The sequence below is a fragment of the Tursiops truncatus genome, chromosome 8 (assembly GCF_011762595.2).
Source record: "Tursiops truncatus isolate mTurTru1 chromosome 8, mTurTru1.mat.Y, whole genome shotgun sequence".
NCBI lineage: Eukaryota > Metazoa > Chordata > Mammalia > Artiodactyla > Delphinidae > Tursiops > Tursiops truncatus.
In genome coordinates this window covers 15173596-15199622 of record NC_047041.1, presented here as the reverse complement: position 1 = coordinate 15199622, position 26027 = coordinate 15173596, and the positions used below count along the sequence as shown (strand labels likewise).

At 51.7% G+C, this 26027-nt stretch overlaps 1 protein-coding gene across 1 annotated transcript in view; it reads right to left on the bottom strand.

Annotated features, from left to right (window-relative positions):
* The window catches only part of DSCAML1 (DS cell adhesion molecule like 1), a 323305-nt gene that overhangs the window by 33537 nt on the left and 263741 nt on the right, over positions 1-26027 (bottom strand). Inside the window, exons 10-15 of the mRNA XM_033862020.2 lie at positions 17088-17287; positions 16362-16458; positions 15645-15773; positions 8788-8955; positions 7525-7595; positions 1837-2077 (exon numbers count right to left, since the gene is read on the bottom strand). Coding sequence (XP_033717911.2) covers positions 1837-2077; positions 7525-7595; positions 8788-8955; positions 15645-15773; positions 16362-16458; positions 17088-17287 — 906 coding nt within the window. The remainder of the gene's footprint in view (positions 1-1836; positions 2078-7524; positions 7596-8787; positions 8956-15644; positions 15774-16361; positions 16459-17087; positions 17288-26027) is intronic.

The window sequence follows — 26027 nt, the reverse complement described above, 5'->3', positions numbered from 1 at the left end:
TCCAGCCCTGCCCCCAAGCAACAGGGTAACAATAGGGTGAAGTAGAAAGAGGGCGAGATTCAGGGTCAGGCCTGGATTTTGACCTGGACTCTTCTTCATTAGACGGGCAATTCTGCGCAGGCTCTTAACCTCCGCGAGCCTTGGCTCCTTTTATGGGTAATGACCTGGCTGTTAACGCTGTGGTTCTCACAGGTGCTCCCTACACCAATGGCATCGGCATCACTTGGGAATTTATTAGAAATGCCCGTTTTGGGCCCCCACCTCAGACCTGCTGAAGCACAACCCTGGGCGAGGGCCCAGCAATCTGTTTATAGCCCTCTGACGTGCGCTCAGGTCTGAGAACCACTGTGTCAGAGCACTGCTTGGGATTGGTACTGATGGTACTAAGAGGCGACAAGCTGACCTTCCTCAGTCCAGCCGGGCCCGTGGCCAGCATCACGAAAGGGAGGGGGACGATGGGGGGCTGGTGAGGCTCCGGGCTGGTGGAGGGGGTTGGGCAGCTGGTGGCAGCGTAGCTCAGGTGCTTCTCTGTACCTCTGTGCATTCTATGCACCTTTCCCTCTCTCTGTGTTCTCCCTTTTCCCCAGGGGAAAAGGGAGAACAGTGCTCTGGGGCTCTGGGGCTCTGGGGCTACTGACAGTGCTCTGGGGCTACTGACACCTGCTCCCTCTCAAAGCCTTGCTTGTGCCCCAGAGCAACTAAATGGAAATCTCTGGGGATGAAGCATCAGGATTTTTAAAACTCCCCAGATAATTCCAATTTGTAGCCACTTAGGTGTTTCTGACCTGATGCATCCTCCCTCCCAAGGATGTCTGCATTTTCAGAGAGAATGAGGCAGGGAGCGGGCATTGCTTAACAAAAGGATGGAATGCTTAACAAGAGGGTGGAATGCTGGGTATCCTGATGGCCATGGGGTGATGTCATTATGTTACTGGGGCAGTCAGTTCCCTCCCTCTGCTGGGGGCAGGCTCAGACTTAGTGACAGTTTTTAATCTCACATCGTGGTTTTAGGCTGGAGCATCAAGAAGGAAGCTCTGTTTAATCTGCTCTTTGTGGGGCTGTGACCAGCCCGGCTCTATCTCTGGGGGGCATCAAGGGTCACATCTCCTCTCCCTTCCTGGCACAGGCTCAGATACCAGCTGGCTCTTCTCTGTGCTTGGAGAGCAGGCAGGCTCCTGCTGCCTTCTAACCCTCTCTCCCCCGTGAAACCGGGCCCCTTAATTCACTCATCAGAGTTGGAGTGCTCTCCAGTCCTCAAAGAATTCAGTTTTAAAAATCGGAACCTAAATCCTCTGTCCATGGACCTTGGGATATCGTACCTCCACAGTCTCATCTCAGGTCCCTAAAACAGATGGTGGACAGATTCCAGCCCAGAAGTACAAAGGTAACGTGGCTCCTGCCCTTTTTCCAACCTGGAGGATGTAAGGGAGGAGAAACAGGACCCAGAGTACAGAGGAAAGAGCTTGGGGACAAAGATGGGTGAGGGGCCAGAATGAGGAAGGAGGAAAAGGTAGAGGGAGAAGCACGGACGGAGAGTCAGGCAGGTGCACAGACAGGCGCTCAGACAGGCCAATAGATCAATAGAGAGACCGATGGGCACAGCATTAGCAAGCGATGGATAGAGAGCCAGCCAATGGATGGAGAGGCCCGGAGTGCTAAATGGACCAAGCATCCCTCGAGGACCCAATGGGTGAGACGAGATGGAGGGATCCAGGGAGCCACAGGACCATGACGGGGCTCAGGAGGAGGGAAGGGCCCCGAGCCCTCCCTGGCAGCCCTGGCTCTGCCCACAGCTGAGATCTGTACCCGCTCACTACCCTCTACTGGTGCCCTCACCATCCTCCAGGGTGGTGGCATTGATCTCGCTGGATGAGGGCCCCGTGCCAGCCCGATTGAAGGCCTGGACCACCACCCCATATTGGGCGAACTTCTTGAGGTTGTCCAGGGTGTAGACCTCGCTGTCTCCAGTGGCCTTCATCTCCACGATGCTGTACTGCCCATTGCTGCCAGGGCTGTTCTCTCTGTAGCCGATCTGGTAGCCCCGGATGACGCCGTTCTGCAGCTCCTTCTTGGGTGCCTGTGAGTATGGGGTGGGGTGGGGAGGAGACAGACACAGTGACATTCTTAGAGGATGCTCTTTTTTTTAAAAATAAATTATTTATTTATTATTTATTTTTGGCTGCATCGGGTCTTCGTTGCTGCCTGTGGGCTTTCTCTAGTTGTGGCGAGTGAGGGCTACTCTTCGTTGCGGTGCGCAGGCTTCTCATTGCAGTGGCTTCTCTTGTTGCAGAGCATGGGCTCTAGGTGCGCGGGCTCAGTAGTTGTGGCTCACAGGCTCCAGAGCGCAGGCTCAGTAGTTGTGGCACACGGGCTTAGTTGCTCCGTGGCATGTGGGATCCTCCCGGACCAGGGCTCGAACCCGTGTCCCCTGCATTGGCAGGCGGACTCTCAACCACTGCGCCACCAGGGAAGCCCTGAGAAGATGCTCTTAAAACCAAAGTCGGATCATGTCACTCCCTTGCTTCCAAGCCTTCAAAGGCTCCCATATCACCCAGAGTCAAGGCCAATGTCCTTACAATGGCTGCAAAACCCTACAGGATCTGACCCCACCCCCATGCCTCTTGGACCCGTCTCCTCTCCCCCATGCTTCCTATGCTCCTGCACATACCTCTCTGCTGTTCACACCAGGCACACTCCCATCCAGGGGAACACTCTTTCCTTGGGTATCTACATGGCTCGCCTCCTCAACATTGCAGTGTCCTTGCTGAAACGCCGCCTTCTCAATGAGGCCTTCCTTAAGCTCTTCGTGTAAGAGTGCTCCCTGCCTTCCGTTTAGTGCTCCTTACCTTTCTTCCTGGTTTTATTTTTCTGCATGGCAGTAGTGTCATCTGACGTTCCATATAGTTTACTTATGTCTTTGACTATCTGTCCCCATTGGGATGTAAGTGCCGTGGGGATGAGGAGTGTTGCCTATTTTGTTCTCAGAGGCTAGAATGGTGCCTGGCATGTAACAGGCCTTCAATACATATTTATTGAATAAATGAATGGGTGAATGAATGAATGAATAGGGATATCATTTGGCATGGGCTCAGGGGCCCGGGAGAAATGCAACAGCAGACAGAACGTAACCTGATGGAGAGGGAGGTAGGTAATTAGTTTGAATAAAAAGAGAGAGTCCCGGGCTTCCCTGGTGGCGCAGTGGTTGAGAGTCCGCCTGCTGATGCGGGGGACACGGGTTCGTGCCCCGGTCCGGGAAGATCCCACATGCCGCGGAGCGGCTAAGCCCATGAGCCATGGCCGCTGAGCCTGCGCGTCCAGAGCCTGTGCTCAGCAACGGGAGAGGCCACAACAGTGAGAGGCCCGCGTACTGCAAAAAAAAAAAAGAGAGAGAGAGTCCCAAGATACCACTTCACACCCACTAGAATGGCTATTATTAAAAAATGAAAAATCACAACTGTTGGTGAGGATGTGGAGAAACTGGAACCCCTGGGCGTTGCTGGTGGGAATGTAAAATGGTGCAGCTGCTGTGGAAAGCGGTTTGGCAGTTCCTCGAAAAGTTAAACATAGAATTACCCTATGATCCAGCAATTCCACTTCTGAGTATATACAGAAGAATTGAAAGCAGGGATTTGAAGAGGTATTTCCACACCCATATGCATAGCTGCATTCTTCACAACAGCCAAAAGGTGGAAGCAACCCAAGTGTGCACAGATCAATGAATGGATAAACAGAATGTGGTCTATACATGCAATGGAATATTATTCAGCCTTAAAAAGGAACGCAATTCTGATATATGCTACAGCATAGATGAACCTTGAAAATACGTTAAGTGAAATAAGCCAGACACAAAAGGACAAATATCGTATGATGCTTCTCTGAGGTACCTAGAACACGCAAATTTAGAGACACAAAGTAGAATAGAGGTTACTAGGGGCTGAGGATGGCTGGGTGGGGAGTTAACGTCTAATGGGCACAGAGTTTCTGTTTGGGATCATGAAAAAGTTCTGGAGATGGACAGTGGTGACGGTTGAACACCGTAAATGTACTTAACGCCACTGACTTCTAACACATGAACATGGTTAAAATGTTCAGTTTTATGTAAAATGTATATTTTACCACAAGTTAAAAAAAAAAGAGTCCTTGACTCTGGTGTAGGCCCAGCTCCTGTTGGAGCTGGTTTGCCCTTGACATCCTGGCCAATGGCTGGGGTGTGTTGAGAGCTGAGGCCTGAAGCCAGCTCCTGGATGGAGGGACAGAGATGGGCGAGGACAGGCCGGTGACAAGGGGGCACTTCGGAGCTCTGCCTGGGCCAGCTGGAATGAAGGGCTGATCCCAGCTGGCCAGGCAAAGGGAGAAAACTCCACTGGCATCAGCCTGGAGGGTGGAAAACATACGGTCACCCCCAGCTTGAACCCTGATACCCAACCAGCCATACACACAGGTGTTCTGAGAGAGAACGCATCAACAGGTAAACACTCACCAACACAGACATTCTCATACACGATCTCACACACACACACACACACGCTGGATCCCAATATCCCTTCACATCCAGACCCATCAAAGCAAACATCCCAGTCCACACCTACCCGTGGCCAGAAACATTTAGACCCACGAATAGAAACTGGCTCTTTTAATGTGGGGTCTGCCCGTCTACATACTGAGAGAGAGCACACACCCCAGGGCATATAAAAACAGCTTGAATCAGGGCTTTAAAGACAATGCAGTTAATTTAAAAGCCCACATTTTATTGTACTAAAAAATAGTACAATATTATTTTAATTATTTTAAATAATAATTATTATTTTAATAGTACTACTATTTAATAGTACTTAATATTATTATTTAATAGTACTTAATATTATTAATAGTACTTAATAGTACAACAATTAAGTTAGTAAAACAGCCCGTTTTTTAAAATTCAATGAATGTTTAAAATGAACTGCATTTTTAAGCTCACTGTTAATGCAATAAAATGAAGTTTTTAATTTAACGTAATTGTTTTGAACTCATTAACTAGGTGTGTGTGTATTTAATTCACTTGACTTTTTGTTAATGCCTGAATAACGTTCCTCTCTGTACTTGGGCAGTCCTGTTTGCTAGTTTGCAAGGGGGCAAATTTCTGAATTTGGGTTCGTATCTATACACTCACACATTCAGACAGACATCTATTATAGACACAAATATATCTGCAAGGTGCCCTTGTTTTCGCCCTGACATATACTCTCCTATTACATACCCACGTCCATATCGAAACACACTGATATATACATCAGTACACAATGACACATACGCCTACATACGCAGAGCCGCCTACACCATGATATACACCTGTATATGTGTGATATACACAGTACCACGTCACCTTCATTCACATCAAAATATACTGGCAGAGGCCTTGGATAGGCATCCAGGCATACCCTGCTACATACATATAGATATTCACATATTGTTATAAATCTTGACACATGTTCCCTCTCTCCCTTCTTCCCTCCCTCCCTCTCTCTCCCCTCTCCCCATACTGCCCCACCTCCCCCCAAACAGGCACACTCAGGATTTAAATCAATCTTAACAATATTTCTCTGAAGCATTAAGAAATCAATAGGGCTGATTGCAAATTTATGTCATAAAGCAGTGGTGATCCATCTCGTGGAAAGAGTCTTGAAATGAAGTGACTTATCTTTCAAGTGAATCTTTATTTTTCATTAATCTGTTTCTTGGTGTTAAAAAAAAAAATCCCCTGAGAAGTCAGCCCCAAATTTATTGACGGGCTTGTTCATTCTGAAGTTCTAACTTTCTAATCAATTTTAGTTTTCATTATGAGACTTTGGAGAAATAAATCTGATTCTAAATTTTTATCAACCTCCAGGTCGGAGCTTTGTAGCCAAATGTCTCAGTGGTTTACATACTTATTCAGCCCTGCCCCACCTCCAGGCTTCCTTGGAATATTCTTAGGAAATGGGTGCAGAGTCAGGATGCAGACAAGACTTGGGGACCAGACTCCAGGCTTCATCCCCAGTTTCTGAGAGAGGCCCTGGCACCCAGATCTGAACCTGGAGGGAACCATGGCTCTGGAGTTATCTGCTAGGAGGGCGAGGACCAACGGCCCAGCCTCTGTCCCACCTTTATCCTGGTCATTTCTCTGGGGAGGGAAGGAACCAGGCTCTGCTGCCTTGTGTGTGTGTATGTGTGTGTGTATGTGTATGTCCGTGTGTGTGTACATGCCCAGGCATGTAGTCTTTTTAGGAAAAATATTACTAGGCCCTTCTGAATCTCCTATTCTTGAGTCTACCTTTTTGAAGGGCCCAGAAGGAGGACTAAAGCACCTGAATTTTCCCACCAGGAGTTCAAGTCAGAAAATGACCTTGGACTTTGATCCCAGATGTAGATGAGGCAGCCCCCCCACCCAAGCCCCACTGTTGAGATGGGAGAGATCCAAGAAGAAGGACATGGATGGGACTCAGAAAACTCTCTGTTCCTGATCTCCATGCGCTGGGCTCTGGTGGGGAGACTGCGCAGGGGCTCCAGACTCTGTGCACTGAAGTTCTGCACCTGTCACAACTTGAATGACCATGGAAGTCACCTTGCATCTCTATACCGTGGCCTCCTCTGATGGATGGGGATAAAAATACCTCTTCTGTCCACTCCACAGGAATAGAGGGTCAGATAAATTAGTTCAAGAAAATACTCAAGCACTGGAAAATGCGGTGCAACAGGAAGACATCAAGGATGGGCAGCCCTTCTGTGCCCACGGCAGGGATGTAGCAGTGAGGCCAGAGTTACCCAGGAAAGCATTTCTTGGTCCTGCTCAAGGTTATTCTGATCTGTTTCCCTGCCCAGCTGTGGAATTGCCTCGAAGATTTCCCCTCAGTGACAGTCTTCAGATACCCTCTAGATTTACAAGTTTCTTCCTCTTAGAAACGGCTGCAGCACCTACTGGTTTGTTTTCTCTGCAGATCCCCTCCCCCAGAGCTGGGGAGGGCAGTCATTTTTTAATCCTGATTTTATAGAGGAGGAAATCAAGACCTGAAAAGACCAAGCTCCCTGTTCAACGCTTTACCATGAGAATATAGGGGGTGGCTTCACCCTACCTCCCAGCTCTAGTCACAGGGCCAAGATGAGGGTGAGACTCTGTCGTTTCATCTCCCATAATCCACAGGGCCCCTTTGAAATTTACACATAATCAATTCTAACTCCAGACTTTTTACAACATGTGGGGTGTGTAGGACAGACCAGCATGGTGGAAGAACCATCTTCCCTCCTTGGCACTGACAAATTCTTCATCCCACCCTAGGCATGGGCGTCCATAAGACAGTCAGGGTGGAGAAGGGAGTGGGGATTGGTGAGGGAACCAGCCTCTTTATCCTCCTCTCTTTCCACCCCTCCAACCTCATGGATTTAGCAATAAACAGGGTTGGGCACTGTAAGAGACCAGAGACTAGCTAGTCTGTTGGGGTTTCATTTGTAGATTGAGAGGGGAAGAAAGGAGGTATTTCAGAGGAAATTGTCTTTGAATTTACTTACCTTCCAGGTCACCTGGATGCTCTGTGAGGTCACTGGCTGCAAGGTTACATCCATGGGGGGCCCATCAGGAGCTGGGGGGTGGTGGGGAGAAATAACATTATGAGTCAAGTCTTGGAAGAAAAGAGTCCTATGTTCTTACTCCCATGCTTGAGCTGGAGGACTGCTGGGGAGAAAGGAAAAGCTCGTCTACAGAAGCAGAGAACCTTTGTTTGAGTCCTTCTGAAATGATCATAGGGTTTATATTTCCCCTTCATTCTCCATAACTTGCTGAAAATGTAGCAAACAATGACTATGAAATACTGCTCAACATCCAGCAGGCTGGCAAGTATTTTTTAAAAGTTTGATAGTACAAAGTTCAGACAAAGATATGAAGTGGCAGGAGCTCTTGTACACTGATCATGTGAGAGCAAGTTGGTACAAAACTTTGGAAAACATTTTGGCATTTTTTTGGTTAAAGGTAGAAGTTTGTCCATCTGATGACTGTAATTCTACGACTGCTTATATCCCTTGGGGGGGAGGAATGAAAATACACAAATGATACAGCTGTACTGATGACATGAAGCTCACAAAAAGAATATTGATCAAAACAAGGAAGACAGAGAGAATATATGAAGTATGATGTCATGCATATATTCTATTAGAAAACAGGCAAAACTGAACTGCATGGGTTATGTGTACATGCATTGTGGTGACAGTACAAAAAAGGAAAGAAAGGAAGTTGGGATACTGGTTACTTCAGGGGGAGAGGTTATAATTGAGAAAGGGCATATGGAGGACCTCTGGTAAGTGGTAACGAGTGTTGGTTATACTAGTTTTTCTTTATGATTATTTGTAAAACTGAACATGTATGTTATATGTACTTTTTTGTATTAATTTATCTTTTGCAATGACAGGTAAGAGAAAATGCAGCAAGGAAAATCTTGTTTAAACTTTCAGGAAAACTTCATGACAAAAATCACAGGAGATAATCCAGGGCACTAGCACCCCCATCCTTTGCAGATCTAGCATATCTGTCCTTTCCAGACAGGCTGCGGCCAGGTGAGTGGGGGCAGGACCATGGACAGCTCCCGAAAGCATTGCATCGAGAACCCCATCTGGAAAAGGTCAGACGTAAGAATCTCCAATGATTCAGAGGCAGACAAAAACACCTCGGAATCTCCCCCTTCTCCTCTCCTAACTGCAAGCCCACTGCCAGTGGACAGGGTGGGTGTGGCCCCGGATGTCCCGAGCCCAGGCGCAGGGGTGGCTGGGCGAGATGCTCACCGGCCTCCTCAGTGCTGATGGTGAGCTCCTTGCTAGGCTCGCTGCGGCCAATCTTGTTGAAGGAATACATGCGGATGCTGTACACGGATGCCGGGTGCAAGTCCACGATGTTGGCCTGGTTGATGGTCGGGGAGATGTTGCGTGTGGACTGCTTGAAGTCCCAGGAATCTGGACAGAGGACACCCATTTCTAACCACAGCCAGGCAAACTCCAAACCTCAAGCAGCAGCACATCCCAACGTCAACTTAGATGCCCAGAAGAGGTCTAGTTCACAGAGACTGAAGCAAGAGAGCCTTCACAACTTCACAGAGGACCAAAGGGTTCTGTTCCATTAAGCTCAAGTGGCCAAGGGATGCCTGAGGATGGGAGCAGCAAATGCACTGCTTGGAAACTCAGGGAGCTTAACCCTTCTCTTCCCTGGGCCGCCTGGTGAACTCAAACCTCAGATGGGGGTCAGATGTCTCCTACGGTCCCTTCCAAGATCACCGTTTGCTTGCTATTCCTGAGGGTCTGATTGGCCAGTGCCCTTGTTCCTGGTTTCTCAGACCACATCAGAGACCTGTTATAACTGTGAGACACCCCCTCAACACATGATCCCAGTGCAAAGGGGGACGCCAAGTCTTATACCCCTTTCTCCTCCTATGTGTGCTTCTGTATTGCCTTTCCCTGTGCATTTGTGTGGTGGTGGTCTTGACTGTTTCTTGGGCTGTCAGGGGGGACAAACCACGTGCCAGAGTCCCTAGGCAAACCCTACCCTCTCTCTCACCAGCAAGAGAATGGTCTCTGAGTCTTTACAGTCAGAAGCCAACAAAGGGATGAGCATGTTCCCGATTCATCCAGGGGGACTGACAGCCCATTCCAGGGCTAATGTTTAGCAAAACTGTAGAATGTGAAAAATACCAGATAAATACCACTCAGGGATACTGTGACAGTAAACACTCTGCACCTCCAGAGGAATCCAGTCATGCATTCAATGTATTTGTGCTGTGCACCTACCAGGGGATCCCAGACAGACATGGAAGGGGTTGCAGTCACAGCAATGCCTCAGCCTAGGACCTTCCACACGCAGAATTCATAACCAGATTACGTTATTGGCACTTTGCTTTGAAAAGAAACAAAAAGGCAAAGCACAAGGAAACTAGCTGATAGTGGGGCTTAGAAATCTTCCCAGGGCGCGTCCTGATGTGACTGTTCAGTCTAATTTTCCATGTCTTTTAAATCCACAGTAGAGGATCCTGAAAATTCTCAGTAGACAAGATTAAACTGTATTCACTACAGTTTGACCCGTAAATCAGGGAGGGAGGCTAGCACATTCTAGAACAAATTTTAGGAAGACTTTTTTTTAGCTAATGCCTGGTAAATTAGGAGAATTGGTTCACTCGAAAAGACTATCCCATCCCCCCAGGTTCTGGTTAATTGAGGTCTTGACGTTTTTCAAAACACCACTTTTAGCTACACAGGCTTGGCATCTGTGAAGGGCACTGGCCCAGCTCCCCATCTGCAGTTTTGCATTTAATTCTTTGGTTTCATGAGCCAAAGTCACAAATGGCAGACAGTGGATGCTCAGAAAAACAGTATTTTCTCCTTGTCATTTAAAACACCCCAACTGCCCAAGAGTCACTCTGGCTGGCAGGTTAAGCCAGAATTGCAAATATGCAGGCTCCTACTGCCGTGGGTACTGCTTTGGTTTGGGAGGAAATGGGCTAGCGTGCGGAGGCAGGTGTTCACTTCTCTCTGCGGTATTCTGGGAGCTGGTGCCAGCTCACACAACATATATGATTTGCCTGCGTTTATAGGAGAGGGAGAGTGATCACGAGTCAGTGCATTCATTTTTGATGAGTGCGGCAGAGGAAGGAGACCACATGATGTGTCTGAAAACAGAGGGGCTAAAGAAAAGAGGTGCTAATATTTATCAAGCACCTGTGATGTGCCAGGTGCAGTGATGGACACGATTGACTCTTCCCTCCTTCCAATGACATCAGCACCATATCTCCACTGTATAGGTGATGCTCACGTCATCAAGGCCGATTTCTCACTTGGCCTTTCAGGTGTGTTCAACGCTTAGACCTCTCCCTTCCCGAAACACTTTTCTCTTGGGTTTCCTATTAAAACACTCTCTAGCTTTTCCTATTCTCTTGGGTCATCTCTTCACTTTGCAGGTGCATCTTTTTTACCTTACCATTAACGGTTCGAGTTCCTCAAGGCTCCATCCTAGGCTCTCCTCTCACTCCATACACTTTTCCCACCAGTGGCTTCTATTTCCATCTACACACAGATAAGCTCCCTGAAGGCAGGAACCATGTCTAAAACTTTGCCCATCTTGCCCACTTGGCACGCGTTGGGCACTTAAAACCCACTGTTGGTTTTAGATCAGAGCCACTTCGTTGTCCTGGACTTTGGACTTGCAGTTCCTCTGCATTTTGTAGTCACAAGAAATACCCTTTGCCTTTCCCTCCCTTGCCTCCTTCAACTGTCAGTCACAGGAAGGTTGCGGGGGGGGGGGGGATGCCCCAGAGAGTGGCCTCTTTTTGTTCTGCTTTTGCCAGTCATTTCCAGGTGGATTTGCCCTTGTGTTCCCAAATCATCTTTGATGTTGCCACAGAATGGCTCTCTCCCCATAGCGCCTGCAGGCTAACGCATCAGAGTCAAATCTGGAGGTCTCTAGCTGATTTTCCATACTTGATCACTGCCATCTCTCTGACCTGAATAGCTGAAATCAGGGGCCCTATTTTCTTCCCTTTCCTTTTCAGCTCTCAGAGTACTGAGCTGGCTTTGGTGAACATTGTCTCTTTTAATATTCCCTTTCATATAAGCCTGGCTTACCCAGATTAACATATTTCATTAAGGGCTCTCTCTCCCTTTCTTCATCAAAGGGTTTATGATGCAAAATATTCTTCTTAAAAACTAAGGAAGAGGCTGGGGAGATGTCAGTGCCTTCCACTCTGTGGGCTGCTTGCTGGGAGGGGACCTGGGGCCTTTGGTGTTTCAGGGGACACATTCACTGGAGAAGGGGGAGCAGTTTGGACGAAAGTCACGTCTGGAGCATTTAGCTGCCTGTGCTTGGGAAACAAATCCATTCTGCATCTCTGATTTCCTCCTTGCATCACAGCTCTGAGCCCACCACGGCAATCTCCGCAGCACCGAGAAAAGGTTTCCTGGGTCACCACCACCACTCACCACATCCCAACACCAGACCCTCTCACAGCCGCACCCCAGCTCACACAGAACGCCACGCCACACCGGGCTGGCTTACCCCATGGTGGCTGACGGCGCGCACCACGAGGCTGCCTTCTGGGCTTGGAGGGCCATCCTCAAAGAACCCATCCCTGCTCCTTGCTTGGAAAACAGGGGTGAAATGTGGTGTCTGCATGTTTAAATCTGCACGGCGCCATCTGATAAATTTGTGTGGACGGTGCTATTTATCATTCAGCATTCATGTATTATTACTCTGCTGCCTGGGGCCAGGAGAAGTCAGCGTGAGCGGGATGGCTTAGAAAGGGCAGACTTGGTAATTTCCCTTGGAAAATTAGCATGATGAGCAACATGGCAGAAAACCTGGCAAGGCACAGTTGTAATACAGAAGGGGGTCAGGAGCAGATGGTCCAGACCCAGGATGGGTGTGGTCTGGGGCAAGAGGAAGAGGGGAAGGGAGAGTGGGGCACAGGATGGGGACCCATGGAGAGTTATTCTGTGTCAGGCTCTGTGCTAGGCACATGCACATAAGCCATCACATTCACGTAATCCCTACAGCCACCTTGGATTACGTGTTATTGTCTCCACTGATAGGTAGAGATGCCCAAAGACCTTAAGTTGCTTGCTAAACATCATACAGCCCTGACACTTGGTCAACCCAAGTCTTCTGCTTTGAGAATTGTTCTTGTTCTACTATTCCACCTGCAGGCAGAAGATCTACTTACACACACACACACACACACACACACACACACACGCCCCTCCCTCCTTTGGGTCATCCATCCGTTCCCTAGGATACCTTTTACAGTTCTCATGTAATTCAGTTTGTGGTGTATTACACGTGATTGGATAATGCTTTGTAATGGTCCTGGAAGTGCCTTCGTGTGTGTGTGTGTGTGTGTATGTATGTGCATGCGAGCGTGTGTACACAGTGTTTATTCTCACTCCAACTGCATTGTAAGCTCCAAGGGCAACACTCTGTCTCCTTGTTCTTCCTCTTTCCCTACCACATGGCGGGTGCATGATTCTGCAAGATTATTATTGGCACGTAGTACATGTTGCTGACTGACAGACACATATTTCAGCCTGCAAGTCCCATAGGACTGTAAATTGCCGCATGAAGTATCTGAGTTAGAAGGAGAGGAACTTACATCTTTTAAAGGTTGACTACAGCCCCATGCTAGATGCTTTCTCTTTATTCCTCAAAGCAATCCCACAAGGTAGGCATTACTGTCTCCCCCTCACAGACAAGGAAGCTGTGCTATGTTCACAGCCTCTGCCTGACTCCAATGGTAATTCACTGCAGTTCCCACGGGATTCCTTTTCCTAAGTGCCAGGATAGTGCCCGTCTGAGTGGGGTGGCCTGGAGTAGTCCTACCTAAAGGCAGGAGAAAGGACCAGCCAGCTTCTCTGTGCTCTCGATCCTGTGATTTATTTTGCTTTTTTTTTTTTTTTTTTTACAGGTGCAAAACCCTTGTGGATGGGAGAGTCTGAGGTTGAGTTTTCATTACCCACCTCTCTACCTTGCCATCCATCCTGGCTCTGGGGTGGGGTATGGCCATTCCTCATCTTTCAGGAGAGCCAGAGGGGGTGGGGGGAAGATGTGGATGAGCTCTGAAAATAGCATCTTCCCTGCCCGCCTCTCCTTCTGCACCGCTCTCCAGATGTGTGATGTTCTCAGCTTCGCCCTGCTGAGCAGTGCCCCAGGAAAGGTTTCCACACATTGGAGGGTGGCCAGTGGAGGGGGCCGGGTGGGCAACGGGGCAGCATGGGGGAGGAGGGCAGGGGGGCAGTCAAAAGGAGCAATAGGGGAGAGGCCCGAGTGACAGCCCAGGCATCCACTCCCCACCCCCGACAGGCCACATCATCCAGGCAGGGAGATGCTGGCCCATCTTTCTGGCTCCTGGGGAGCTTGTGCCCAGACTCGGGAAGCCTCGAGGTGTGAGATGAACACAGTGGGCTTCCTCTCCTCCCCGCGGCCTCTGCCTCCACTGAGGCCCTGCCACTGCTCATCACCTGTCCCAGATGCAGGGCTGCGGCACCCTGCTCACTCAGCTTCTGGACGCCTCTCCTTCCTGTTGACACCTGATGACCCTTTTCAAGGTGCCATGCCAAGTCTCTCTCTGGGACCTCACGCATTGCTAGTAGCTCTCAATGACCTTCCCCAAGGAAGAGAAAGCTCAGCCCAGAGCCGCCCCCGCTCCCCCAACCCGGAGCCCAGAGCACATTTTAGTCTTGTTGACCAGGAACTGGGTCTGTGAACCCTCTGCTAGACGTGCTGCTCCCTGGAGAGCACTGCATCTTGCTGGGGCCTGGCCGTTCCCATCTCCCTGAATCTAGGCCTGTTAGCGTTCCATCTTCTCCCAGCTCAGTGGAGCGTCTACAGGGACCGGAGAGATGCTTCCCTGACGACCCCTGTGGGCACAGCCCCTCCTCCTCTCTACGGCCCGCCTCCTGCACTGAGAGCGACCTCCCAGGGGCGCTGGCTGTGAGCTGACTTTTCTCCCCAACTGAACTGTAGGCTTCTGAGGGCAGGGCCCCTCCTTGCCGAAACCTGTATCAAGGATGACGAACCCAGGGCCCCGGACACGGTGGCTTCTCAAGAGGCGAATACAGCTCAGAGATCTGCTGTGGACGCCATGCCAGGGGCTGCCGCTCTAGGGGAGTGGACAGCCAGCTGGCCAATGACCATGTGCTATGCTAAGGAAGGGAGGAAGGGTCTGGAAAGCTTCTGAGGAAACAAAACCTTGAATCTACGCTAAGACCTGGAAGATGAGTTGGAGTTGGTGGGAGAAGCGGGCTGGGGCGGCTTGAGTTTTCCAGACTCTCTTTCTGTGTTTTATTTTAAGATTATTTTGAAAAGCGTTTCTGGGCTTATGGTCTTGAATTCCGAAGGTATGAAAGAACCCAAGAGGAGGAGCATGCTTCTCGTTCCCTCACTCCTGTGCTGGGAGTGAGGGGGCAGCCCCCTGTTGCTGTACCTTCTGGAGAGAGTCACACAGATACAAACATGATTGCTCTTTTTTGGCTTGGCCTCTTGTCCAGGCCTCTTGTCCCCTCCTTGCCATTCTTGCCACATGACTGTGGGTCCCTTGTTTCCCCAGAGACCTAGGGGCCCATTGTTCACTCTGCTCTACATGGCTTCACAGTGGCGGGCAGCCTCAGGAGCTAGCTAGGGTCCCAAGGGAGGGATCTGGGAGGGCTTCTTGGAGGAGGAAACTTAGATCTATGCTTTTCCAGGGACTCCCATCCCCCAGTGACTCATTCTTGGCAAGGACCAGCTCTCTGACTCCCAAGCACCCCCATCATCCCAAATCAGGAGTGCCTAGATGACCCAGTGAAACTGTGCTGTCTCTGACCCCACAGATACAGCCCATAGCCCCCTGGCTCAGGGCCTTTAAGTTGCTTTAAATCAAACCACCCTATGGACCTGCCCAGGGACAGTCCTGGGAAAAAGGGGCTGACACCCCCTCCCCATCAACTGAGGGTCCCCCTGTTTGCCCCCAGGGTTCCTAACCAGTGACCAGTGTTCCTCCCTTTGGAAGACACAGGGGCTTGTGTGTCTGCCTTAGATGGGCAGCCCTGACACCCAGGGGCTGTCCCACAGAGGGGCACCGTCCCGGCACATGGTGCAAGGGGTCACAGCAGGCCCAGCCCTCACCCACCTGATTTGTTCTTGTATTCAATGTCAAAGCCCGTGATGATGCTGTTCCCGTCAAATCGCTGGGTCCAGCGCAGGTTCATGCTCCGGGCCTTCACCTCCCGGATCTCCAGCTCTGGGGGGTCGGGGGGTTCTGGGGGGTGGCAGGGGAAGGGGGCAGAAGTGAGGATGGCAGCAGAGAGCTTGGCCTCTTGCCGACCCCTACAGAGGACCAGGGATCTGCCCTGGGGGATCCGTGTCACCTGTGATCCACCCAAGGGCCCTGAGCCCTGGAGTTCAGGCAAGGCAGGAGGGGGTGAAGGGTGCCCGGCAGCAGGGCTCAGAGGCAGAGGGGGGCCTGCTCGGTTCCTGCTCTGCTCCCCTCTCTTCCTTAGCCCCTTTCCTACTTTCCCCCATGCAGAGCTCCCAACTTTTCCCAGCTTGGCTTTCCCTTCCCATACCTCCTGCAGGGTCTGCGCCCACAAATCCAGGCCCTCCACTTCTGGGAGCAGCTAAGCTCCACAGGGGCCGCAGCCATTGCAAACCTCGCTGTATGCAGCGTGCCTGGAAAGACCCTATCACCCCACTCTGGGCAGGAAGGAGGGTGGATGGAGCTTTGCCTCAGAGCTGTTTCTGGTCAGCCTCCGCTAGATGTGGGCGGTGTCCCTGCTCTTGAGGGGAGTTGGCAGTGAGCGCCGGGGTCCCAGGGGAAGGGGCTGGGGGCGTGGGGCAGGTGAGGTACCTTGCACCGTGAGTTGGATCAAGCCCCGGTCCTCCCCGTACGAGTTGATGGCATGGCAGCTGAAGAACACAGAGTCCCCACGGTCAGCAGGCTTGAGCTGGGAGGCAGCCAGCAGGGGCAGAGGGCAGCGGCAGGGAGAGAGGGAGGAATGGGGAGAGTCTTTTAGAGCTGGTCTGCTGAAGGGGGCCCATCTGGCCAGGGATCAGCAAGGCCACCTTCTTCTGGGAGAGGATCCACCAGGGGTTTGTCAAGGGCTCCTCTTTCCAGAAAGTTCAAAGGATGGAAGTGTGGAAGAGTCCCTGCAGGGAGGCCAGCTGAGGAGTTCCAAAAGAGGGAGGGGCTGAGGGGGGGGACCCAGGATAGAGGGAGGGGCTGAGAGGGTCTAGGAGGGAGGGAGGGGCTGAGGGGGGGGACCCAGGATAGAGGGAGGGGCTGAGAGGGTCCAGGAGGGAGGGAGAGGGCTGAGGGCATCCTGGGGGGAGGGAAGGAGGGGCTAGGGTGTCCTGGGAGGGAGGGGCTGGGGATTCCACACATTTAAAGGTCAGGAGTTGTCAGAAAGGGGATAGAGTGAGGTTCTAAGGCAGAGGTTGGTGGATGAAGGAGGGAAAAGGAGAGGTAGTTTTTGGGGTGGAGGAGGGGCTCCCAGACTCCCCATTCACCTCCTCTGGATACAGATGCAATAGCTGTGGGCTCCCCACTTTCTGAGACTGGGGCGTGGGTGCTCACCTTCAGCGTGGAGACCACTTCGTCGCCGTTGTCCTTGGTGGCGATGGCATACCGCATGACGCGGTCGGGGTCGATGACCGTGTCCCCCTTCTCCCAGCGGATGATGATGGGCCGCTCTCCCCGCGCCGTGCAGTTGAGCTCCTTCGCGTGGCCCTTGATGGCGATGGTGGTGTTGGGGTGGGAGGTGATCATGGCCGGGACTGGGGAGGGGAGGAGGCCCAGGAGGTCCCAGTGAGGGCGAGGGAGGCCAGCCGGGGGAGAGCACGTGCCCAGAGCCGAGGCCCCGCCCCCCGCTGCCCCTCCCCACAGAGCATCTCATGCCCAGCGAGAGGGTCTAGTAACGGTTGGGGGAGGGTACAGAAAAGCCCACTGCCTGTCCCTTTCTCCCCAGCCCACCCACGACTGGGGCAGCCTCTCTCTTCACCAGGGGTTCTGATATTCCATGGACCCCTTTTCAGAATCTTTTAAAATGCATAATATACATAAAATGACAAAGGAAACCAGATATGCTGAAGTATGGTTATACCAATATGAACATTCAAAAGCAAACTTTTGATACAGTATATCACATAATATATGCTCTGTATTCCTCTTTATGAAATGAGATCTAGTGCTGGATTGTATTCGAACGATTTTGTAACAGTGATGAGCACAAATGATATTTTGGGGTATCTGCCAGGGCTGCGATATGAAAATACCTATCGGTCACAGTCACAGGTGCTGCTACTGCTGTGGCTTGTTGCTTACGTTCAAAATGGAAGAAGTACAAAATTTCAGTTAAGTTAGTGAAAAAAGAAGTTAGTGAAAAAAAAGATGCCATTTTACCCCAGCCCCAATTCACAGAGCCCTTGAATTGGATCCGTGCGCCTTTGGTGGGGAGGCCTGTGGACCCTGGGTTACACGCCTGGTGCCTCTGCTTTGTGTCCATGGCTCGAGCTCTCTCCACAGCGGTCAGCTGGCTTACCCCCTGCTTCTAGGCAGCAGGCCCCTCCCAGACAGCTGAGAAACTCTCTTCCAAACAAAATGCAACAGAAAACCCTGGCTAGCAGCACCGTAGTTAAGAACCTTCAAGCCCACTAACAGGTTCCCCCATCCCCCGTCCCCCAACCAGTGACCTGAGAAAATCGTCATGAAACAACCAAGGCCCTGGCTGGCCGTCAGGAGAGCCCGCCCACTGCCCTCACAAGAGGCATCTCAATCCCGACCCTCCTCCAGGCCTTAGCACCATGGGCGGCAGCAGGAGGAGGGTGGGGTAGAGGGAAAGATGGTCTCGGGCCAGTGACATCTTGTCCCCTTTTTCCCCCATCAACTTAACAAACATGCATCCAGCACCTATGCCATTACGTGGCATGGTGCCAGGCTTGGGGGAGACGGGGTCGTTGCCTCCTGGGAGGGGGGGGAAGGGGAGGGGGAGGTAGGCACCTGTGCGAGCAACATGAAAATAAGGAAAATGGGATGAGTTTTTCAAGGAGGTATCAGGAGAAATTAATTTTGGCGGAGGAGTGTCAGGGAAGGTATCACCCAGCCTTTCAACGAGCATTGATGGAGCACCTATTAGGTGCCAGACCTTATGCTGGGTTCTGGAACCAACAGTGCGCAGGACAGACCCAATCTCAGGGAGCTTCGCTGCAGTGGCGAGAACAGACAACACAGTAGCAGTTCCAGGAAAGATTGCAAAGCACTGTGCTAGGAGAAGTGCTCACCATCTGACGTGGCAGGATACACACGGGGAGAAAGGGTCCCCTAAGCGGTGGAAACTGCTGGAGCAAAGGCTCAGAGGCAGCGATGTGCAGGGCAGATCCCAGAGAGATGAGAGATCTGATGCAGCTGGAGGACTGTCCTTGTCCTTGCCATTTCCTCACCACTTTACTGGGAAACCTTGCCTCTTAGAGTACAGGTCCCCAGGGCTCGCGTCTCCAGAGGAGTGCCCATGAGCCATGCTGGAGTACACACATTAGGGGGCGCTGTGGCTGACTGCAATAATCAGACCGCATTTCCCACCCCCGCACTGCGGGAAGGACCCCTGCTCACACTGAGGTCTGCAGAGTAGACAGCCACCCCCTCACTGGCCTGCTTGGGCCATGCAACAAGAGGATGCTCTGTCTTCTCTCTCTTTACACCCCCCCACCCCGGAGGCTCCCCTCTGGGGCAACGCATCCCTGCTCCACTTCTGTGGATGCCCCTTTCTTTCCCTCCTAGCATCCTCAGGATTTTTCTCCCCTCCAGTTTTGTTTTGTTTTTGGCTGCCTGCTTGGCTTGCGGGATCTTAGTTCCCTGACCAGGGATTGAACCCGGGCCCCCTGCAGTGAGAGCTCAGAGTCCTAACCACTGGACCACCAGGGAAGTCCCTTCCCTCCAGTTTTAAACACCTACTCAGACAACATTCTTCCCAGCAAACTCTCCAGGGTCCTCTGACTTCTAAGGACAAATAAGCCTTTGGAGAAAGGAAGGAAGGCATGGAGCTGTAATAGTGTGACCTGAGATGCCAGTCAGCGGGTGAGGGGACATCTGGAACAGGTCTGGGGGATGAAGGGTGGTTTCTGGCATTCCCTGAAGTCACCATGCAGCCAGCCACCTCCTCTGCCTTCTGTCATGTGGGACTGGATCCTGAGGGCAGCTCTGGTCCCTGGCCCCTGCACCAGCATCTCAGCACAGTCCCCAGCCCCGGCTCATCATATAATGAAGCAGATGAATTTTATAATGCACGGCATCACGCCAGTATACAATAAAACGTGGAACACAAATAACAAGGTGCAAGTTATAATGAAGAAAAAGCCTGCAGTCAGAGACATGCGAGTATGAATTATTGACTAAGGTTTTACACTCGCAAGGATGTGCGGAGGAATATTTTTCTATCAAAGATTTGCATAATTCACTCGTATAAACCTGGGTGGAATATAGAGTAAGATTTTACATCAACAAGTCGGGCCTCGCATTGCAGAAGCCTCCATTTTTCCTGGAGGATTGAAATGCCGGGATGTGGCGGGAGGGGCGCATGAGCTGCTTCTGCTCCCCGCAAAGTGAATGGTCAGAGACTGGGGCCTGCGCCCTTGCTTGGCCTGAGTCCTGAGGCCTTCCTGGGGAAGCGGAGGCCTAGCTCTCAAGAGGCTGCCGCTGAAGCCACAGACGAGACGGGGGTGTTCATGCTGAGGGGGGTGTGTGTGCACGTGCGTGAGCGTGCACGCGCGTGTGAAGGGGGATGGGGGCAGGGTCAAGCCTCAGCGTAGGTCACGGGTCCAAAGAAGGAAGGGGAAATGATGAGTCTTCATTTTTGGTAGGAGGACCTCAAGACTCTGCACCGGAGTGAGAAACTGGCAGCTCATCCCTGTTTTGCTCTCCAGGTAGGGCTGTACCAGCCTGTCCAGGGCCTGTGTGTGAATTATAAAGGCACCCCTCTGGCTGGATGCAACATGGTGCCGGGAGCCGCAGCTTGGCCAGTGGAGCAGGGACTGGGTTCCAGACTTTACTTGCCCCTTAGGCTATGTAACTTTGAGCAGTGCACAACCTGTGTATTCATACACGCCAGTCCCACCTCACAGGGTCTTCCCAATCAGGTTTGTTCAAAGAGACAGACACAGGGGCAACCAGAGGCCACAGGGCCTCAAGAACCCACTTGGTCCTTCAGCCCTGAGTATTACCCACACCTGGGGCCAGGGGGTGGGCTCCCTTCACCATTGTTATGGCAGCAAACAGCATGCAGCAGAACCCGATGTTCTCCTCACAGCCCCGCGGCTCAGGGCAGGTTCAGGGGAGCTCCTCTGCGAAGAAGAAGATACTGCTTCTGTGGACCCCACCCAGCTTGAAGAGCTTGGGGGCCAGACGGACGTGTTTCTACCCAGCTATGTGGTCTTTAATACGGGCTACTTGACTTCTCCGAGCCTCAGGCTCATCATGGGTACTATTCCCACCCCAAGCGTCTCACGCTCCTCTCCTGTTCCAAGAAAAGCATCAGATAAACACACGCACACCTTAAGATGTTACTTGCCATCTATTTTACAGAATCGCAGAGTCCTAGAGTTGCACAGCCCACGTAACGTTCAGCATAGTCGCTACTAGCCACACGCGGCTATTGGCCACTAGAAAGGTGGCCGGTCCAAACTGAGATGTGCTGTGACTGTAAAGTACACACTGGATTTCAAAAACACAGGAAGAAAAATGTAAAGTACCTCCTTAATAATTTTATGGTGATTACATGTTAATAGTTTAGATATATTGGGTTACATAAAATATACTATCACAGTGAATCTCACCTGTTTCTTTTTTGAACATGTGACAACTAGAAGATTTTAAATTACATAGGAGGCTTGCATTTTGTTTCTATTGAAGGGCACAGGTATAGATCATCTACACAGACCCTTCGTTTTACAAATGAAGAAACTGAGGCCACGCAGGGAAGTGATTTGCCCCAGTCATACTAATAAACAGCAACACTTCTTAAAAGTGGACAGATGGGAGAGGCGATACATAACGTATGAAGCTCTAACACTAATGGTGGAAGGTGAACTGATGCCAGGAGAACTAGCGCCCAGGTCTTCAGAACATAGAATGACAAGCTCTAAATTACTCGTGAAACATCACATCTCGTTCTGGGCTCTCTACTTGATGGAGGACATTGACAAGCTGGAGTGCGACCAGGAAGATGGACAGACTTCAAGCCATGCCATTTGAAGAGTGGCTGGAAACTGGGAGCGTGTAACTTACAGGGAGTTGGGGGGGACATGGCACAACAGCTCTTCAAAAGGGGGAAGGCAGACCTCCTGTTTGGCTTCAGAAGGAATTTTCCAGTAGTTTTGGCTGTTTAGGGAAAGGGCTGCCGCGGAGGCAGGGAGCTCCCCATACTAGACCACCTGGGCAGCGTGGAGAAGATTCCAGGGCAGCGCAGAGAAGATTCCATGTCTTTGGGCCCCTGCGGGTGTCCGGGTCTCAGGAGAGAGGAAAGATGGTCTGAGAATCCGGCTCATTGTTATGGGAGGATTCTGTGATCATACTCTTCTTGCGTATAGCGGTCTTCAGCCCCTCATCCTGGGCAAGAATCAGAGGACCTGCTTCCTCTTTTCTTCCTGCCCTACGCAGTCTGCCTGTCAATGCCAGAACAGGGGACTCTGTCACTGTGCCCCTCCCCCAGACCCTGTCCAGGCCTCCAAGGGCCTGGGTGCCCTCCTGAGCCCACAGACCAGGGGCCTCCGCCCCCCTGGCTGCTGCAGCCCCCTAATAGAGAGAAGCCCGGGGCAGCAGGTGCCCGCCCTATCTGCTCTCCTCGTCCCTCCATCTCTCTCTTGCTTCTTGCTCTGGACCACAAAGTCACTCTGCTTCACTGAATCACAGGGGTAAACACAGTTGAATCCTCACTGCTCCGAGACCTGGCTGTGCTCCAGAGCACTTCCTGGGTGAAGGCAGACCCCAGGAATTCCCTAGAGAGATGCTCGTGTGCAGTCACCCACAGGAGCACAGATGCGCACGCGCGCACACACACACACACACACACACACACACACTTTTATGGTTACCTTTTACTGGGAACTTCCCATGTACCATGTGCTGGCAGTATTCTAGTACTTTACATGAATTAAGTCATGTGGGTAGGTCCTGTTATTATTCCGCCGCTCCAAAGCCTGGGTCCTGATGTATTTCTTGACCAAGCGCCATGGCCTTCCTGTGCCCACAATGCCCCTGATGGAGCAGGCAGTCTGCTGGATGCCTTGGCCTCTTGGTTCATTACTTACTGGCCTTCCCCCAAAACAGCCATGAGAAGTAAGTCTTACGGTAGTAAGAAGGCAGTTTTTCCCTCTTTAAGCCTGTCCTACTGTAGGGGCTGGCCACCTCTGGCTGTCTGTCTGTCTGCCATGCATGCACGAAGAATCTGGCTTTGGGAAATGGAATTTGGTTGTCAGCAAAACGCTGTGGCTTCTCTATGGTGGGCGGCCTCAGCCGGCCTCTCCTAGGGCAGGTGTCAGGGACTGCAGCTTTAGGGGGACAGGCAGGAGAGCCAGGGAGGGGGCGGGGACCGTATGCACAGGGCTGAGTTCTGCGTGACAAGTGCTAATAGCAGCCGCAAAGGCAACACAGTGCTCCAGTAGGACACAGGAGGCTTTAATGAGATACAACTTCTCTGCTTTCCTGCAGTGTAATTCAATTAACAGCCAGGGAAACCTAATTTCTTTTTACAAAAGAGGGGTGCAGTAAGAGATTCTCTGGGGACTTGGGAGCAGGGAGGGGCTGGGCTTAAGGGCATCGAGGAGACCCAAGTGGGTGAGCTGCCCCTTAATACATAGCTCCTTCCAACACAGCTCCTTTAGGTGGGGAGGGTGGGCTCTTCCCTGGGATCTGGGAGGCCCTGGGGTGAGCTGGGCCAGTCTTATTCAAAGCTTTACAACCCCGGTACTTGGTATAGCGCCGGCACTGCACATGGCCAAATTGGGGCAAATTCTGGTCGAACCCAAAGGGGCTTCCTGATGATTCCCAGGGCCCTTCCCTGACACCCCATGTCACTGCAGATACCCCTCCTCTGGGCATCGAGTGTCCCTGGCATGGTACATGTCATACTGCAGTGTCCTTGGCTCTGACTGTGAGACTCCAGGGTAGGAGCATCCCTGTTCAGGACTTAGCATGTTTTTGTGGAAAGAAGGCAGGCTCCTCCAGTGCCCTGGGGCAGCCTGCCCTGGTCCACAGACTCACTCCAGGGCAGGGAGGAGCCTCGCTGGGCCTCTGGCTTGCAAGCCACGGCCTTATAGCCCTCCAGAACTCCCAGATTTCCTCCTCCTGGATCCAATGGGGCTTTACTGGCTGAAGCCACAGAGGGGAGAAAGGCACCAGCCTCCACAGTGGACTCACCCCCTCCTCTCGCTCCAGGGCCCTCCTGGGGCAGCAAGCCGAGGGGAGAGGAAATCAATTTCAGAAACAAGACAGTTGTCAGAATCCGATGTAACCGGTTTCTGTCTGTGAAATTACTCACAGGCCGGCTCCTGTCACCCCCAGCTCCCGCCTGGACCAGCTGCTATTTACATTTTAATTTGATAAAATGTAAATTTTGAGAGGCTGATAGATTTTTAAAACACCACAAGACAGCTCTGCTTCCTCACTCCCCCCCACCCCTTCCCCGAGCATCCACAGACTTTCTGACCAACCCCCAGGATTGGGGATGGAGTTCTAGGCCATGGGGATTATGAACTCTGCACCTACTCGGCCCCTCCTTTACCGCTCCAGCTTCCCTCTTCTCGGGGATCCCACCCATAAGCTGGGGTGCGCTGATCTTTGCAGTTTACAGAACACCAGAACATCCTTTATCAGGAGCTTCACTCCTGTTAAGGAGGTAGCCTGGGGGCTTTTAGCCCCCAGAGTATCAGTGAGGAAATGGAGGCTCAGAGAGGCTAAGTGTTTTGTCTAAAGTCACACAGCTGGTGAGTGGCAAGAAGCAGCAGCCCCAAGTCCCCTGACAGTTCACCGGCGCCCTTTCCTCTGCTTTCATCCAGCCTTCTCCTTCTGCCTGGTGGACTATTCTCCCACCTTGGGCTTTGTCCCAGAAGTAGGAAGCTGGGTGGGAATGACACGATGTGGAGGAATCCTGGGGGCAGTGCAGGAGGCTGAGAACTGGAGAGCTGGGCCCGTGGGGCAGGAGGTCAGTCCAGGGCCAGCTGGGGCTGGGGGCAGGAGTTAGGGGGGCGGTGATTCGGGCCTTCTCTGTCTCTGTCACCCTCCCTCTCTTCCGCCTGATGATTGGAGCTCAGCTGGTGTTTCTGACAGTCCCCGAGTCACCAGGGAGGGAAGATTCAGTTACGAATACCCAAAGGCGGAGAGCAGTGTGTGCAGGAAGGAGGACGTGGAAGAAGAAGGACATGAATGCCACCAGCTGTTGGGAGAGGCCTGATAAAATGGGAAAGAGGTGTGGAATGTTGCATTCCAAAAGGAAGCCTGGGGTACTTCTTAACCCCATTCGTGGGCACCAGTGTGTGATAACCCTAGAAGTTCACATTATTGCAGGCTTACTATTTGTAGGCACTATTCTGTATTCCTTTACATGGGTAACTCATTTAATCCTCAGAACAACCCTGTTTTTATTCCCACTTTACAGATGGGGAAACTGAGGCTTAGAGAAGTAAATTGCCCAAGGCCACACAGCTAGTAGGCAGCAGAGCCAGGATTCAGGGCATCTGTGGTTTTAGCCATGATGTGACACTGGTCAGAGAAGGGCAGGAGGCAGGGGAGCAGAATGGGAGTGCAAAGAGTCCAGCCTCTCTGAAGAGAAATGCAGCCAAACTGGGGGTGAAGCAGGTTGGTCTGGGAACCCGGACACCAAGGTGTTAGGCTGTTCTGCTCTTCTAGGTGGGTGGCCTGGGGGAGGGGGTCGAGGAGCTTTTCACAGGGTCTGAGGGAAGAGCCCTAGTGCTGGATGACCCTCCTCTTCCATCACCATTCAAGTGGATATCCCTCTGGTCCTTCCGCCGCCTCAGGCAGGACAACCTCAAGGCTGATAAGGTTGGAGGAAGGGCAGCAAAGTCAGGGTGTTCTTCACCAACCTTAAGGATGGGACTTGACTGTCTCAGGAAGTCCTTCTGAGAGTCTAACCGAAATCTCTCCAAGAGTCTCTTTGCTAAAGGATGCTTTCTCTGGCATGCTAAAATGCTTTACTGGATGTCCTCCTCCTTGCCTTTGGGAGAGGCTCTTCCAGGGGACAGCGTGTGCCCTGAAGGCTCTAGACAGCTCTGCACACCACCTTGCCCTGGGAGAAGGGAACCTCCCAGCTCAGAGGCTCTCATCTCCTTTTGTTTCCAAAAGGATTACAGGCACCCATCTGAGGTGAGTGGGCCCCTCCTTCCCCCTAGCTCAGCCCACTCCCCTCCCTCCCTCCCAAGGCTTGTGTCTCTGCTCCTTGTTAACAAGATCCTGACAAGAAACGCAGCCCTGTTTGGCAGCGTGAGATAAGCTGCCACAAAGGGGCATTGT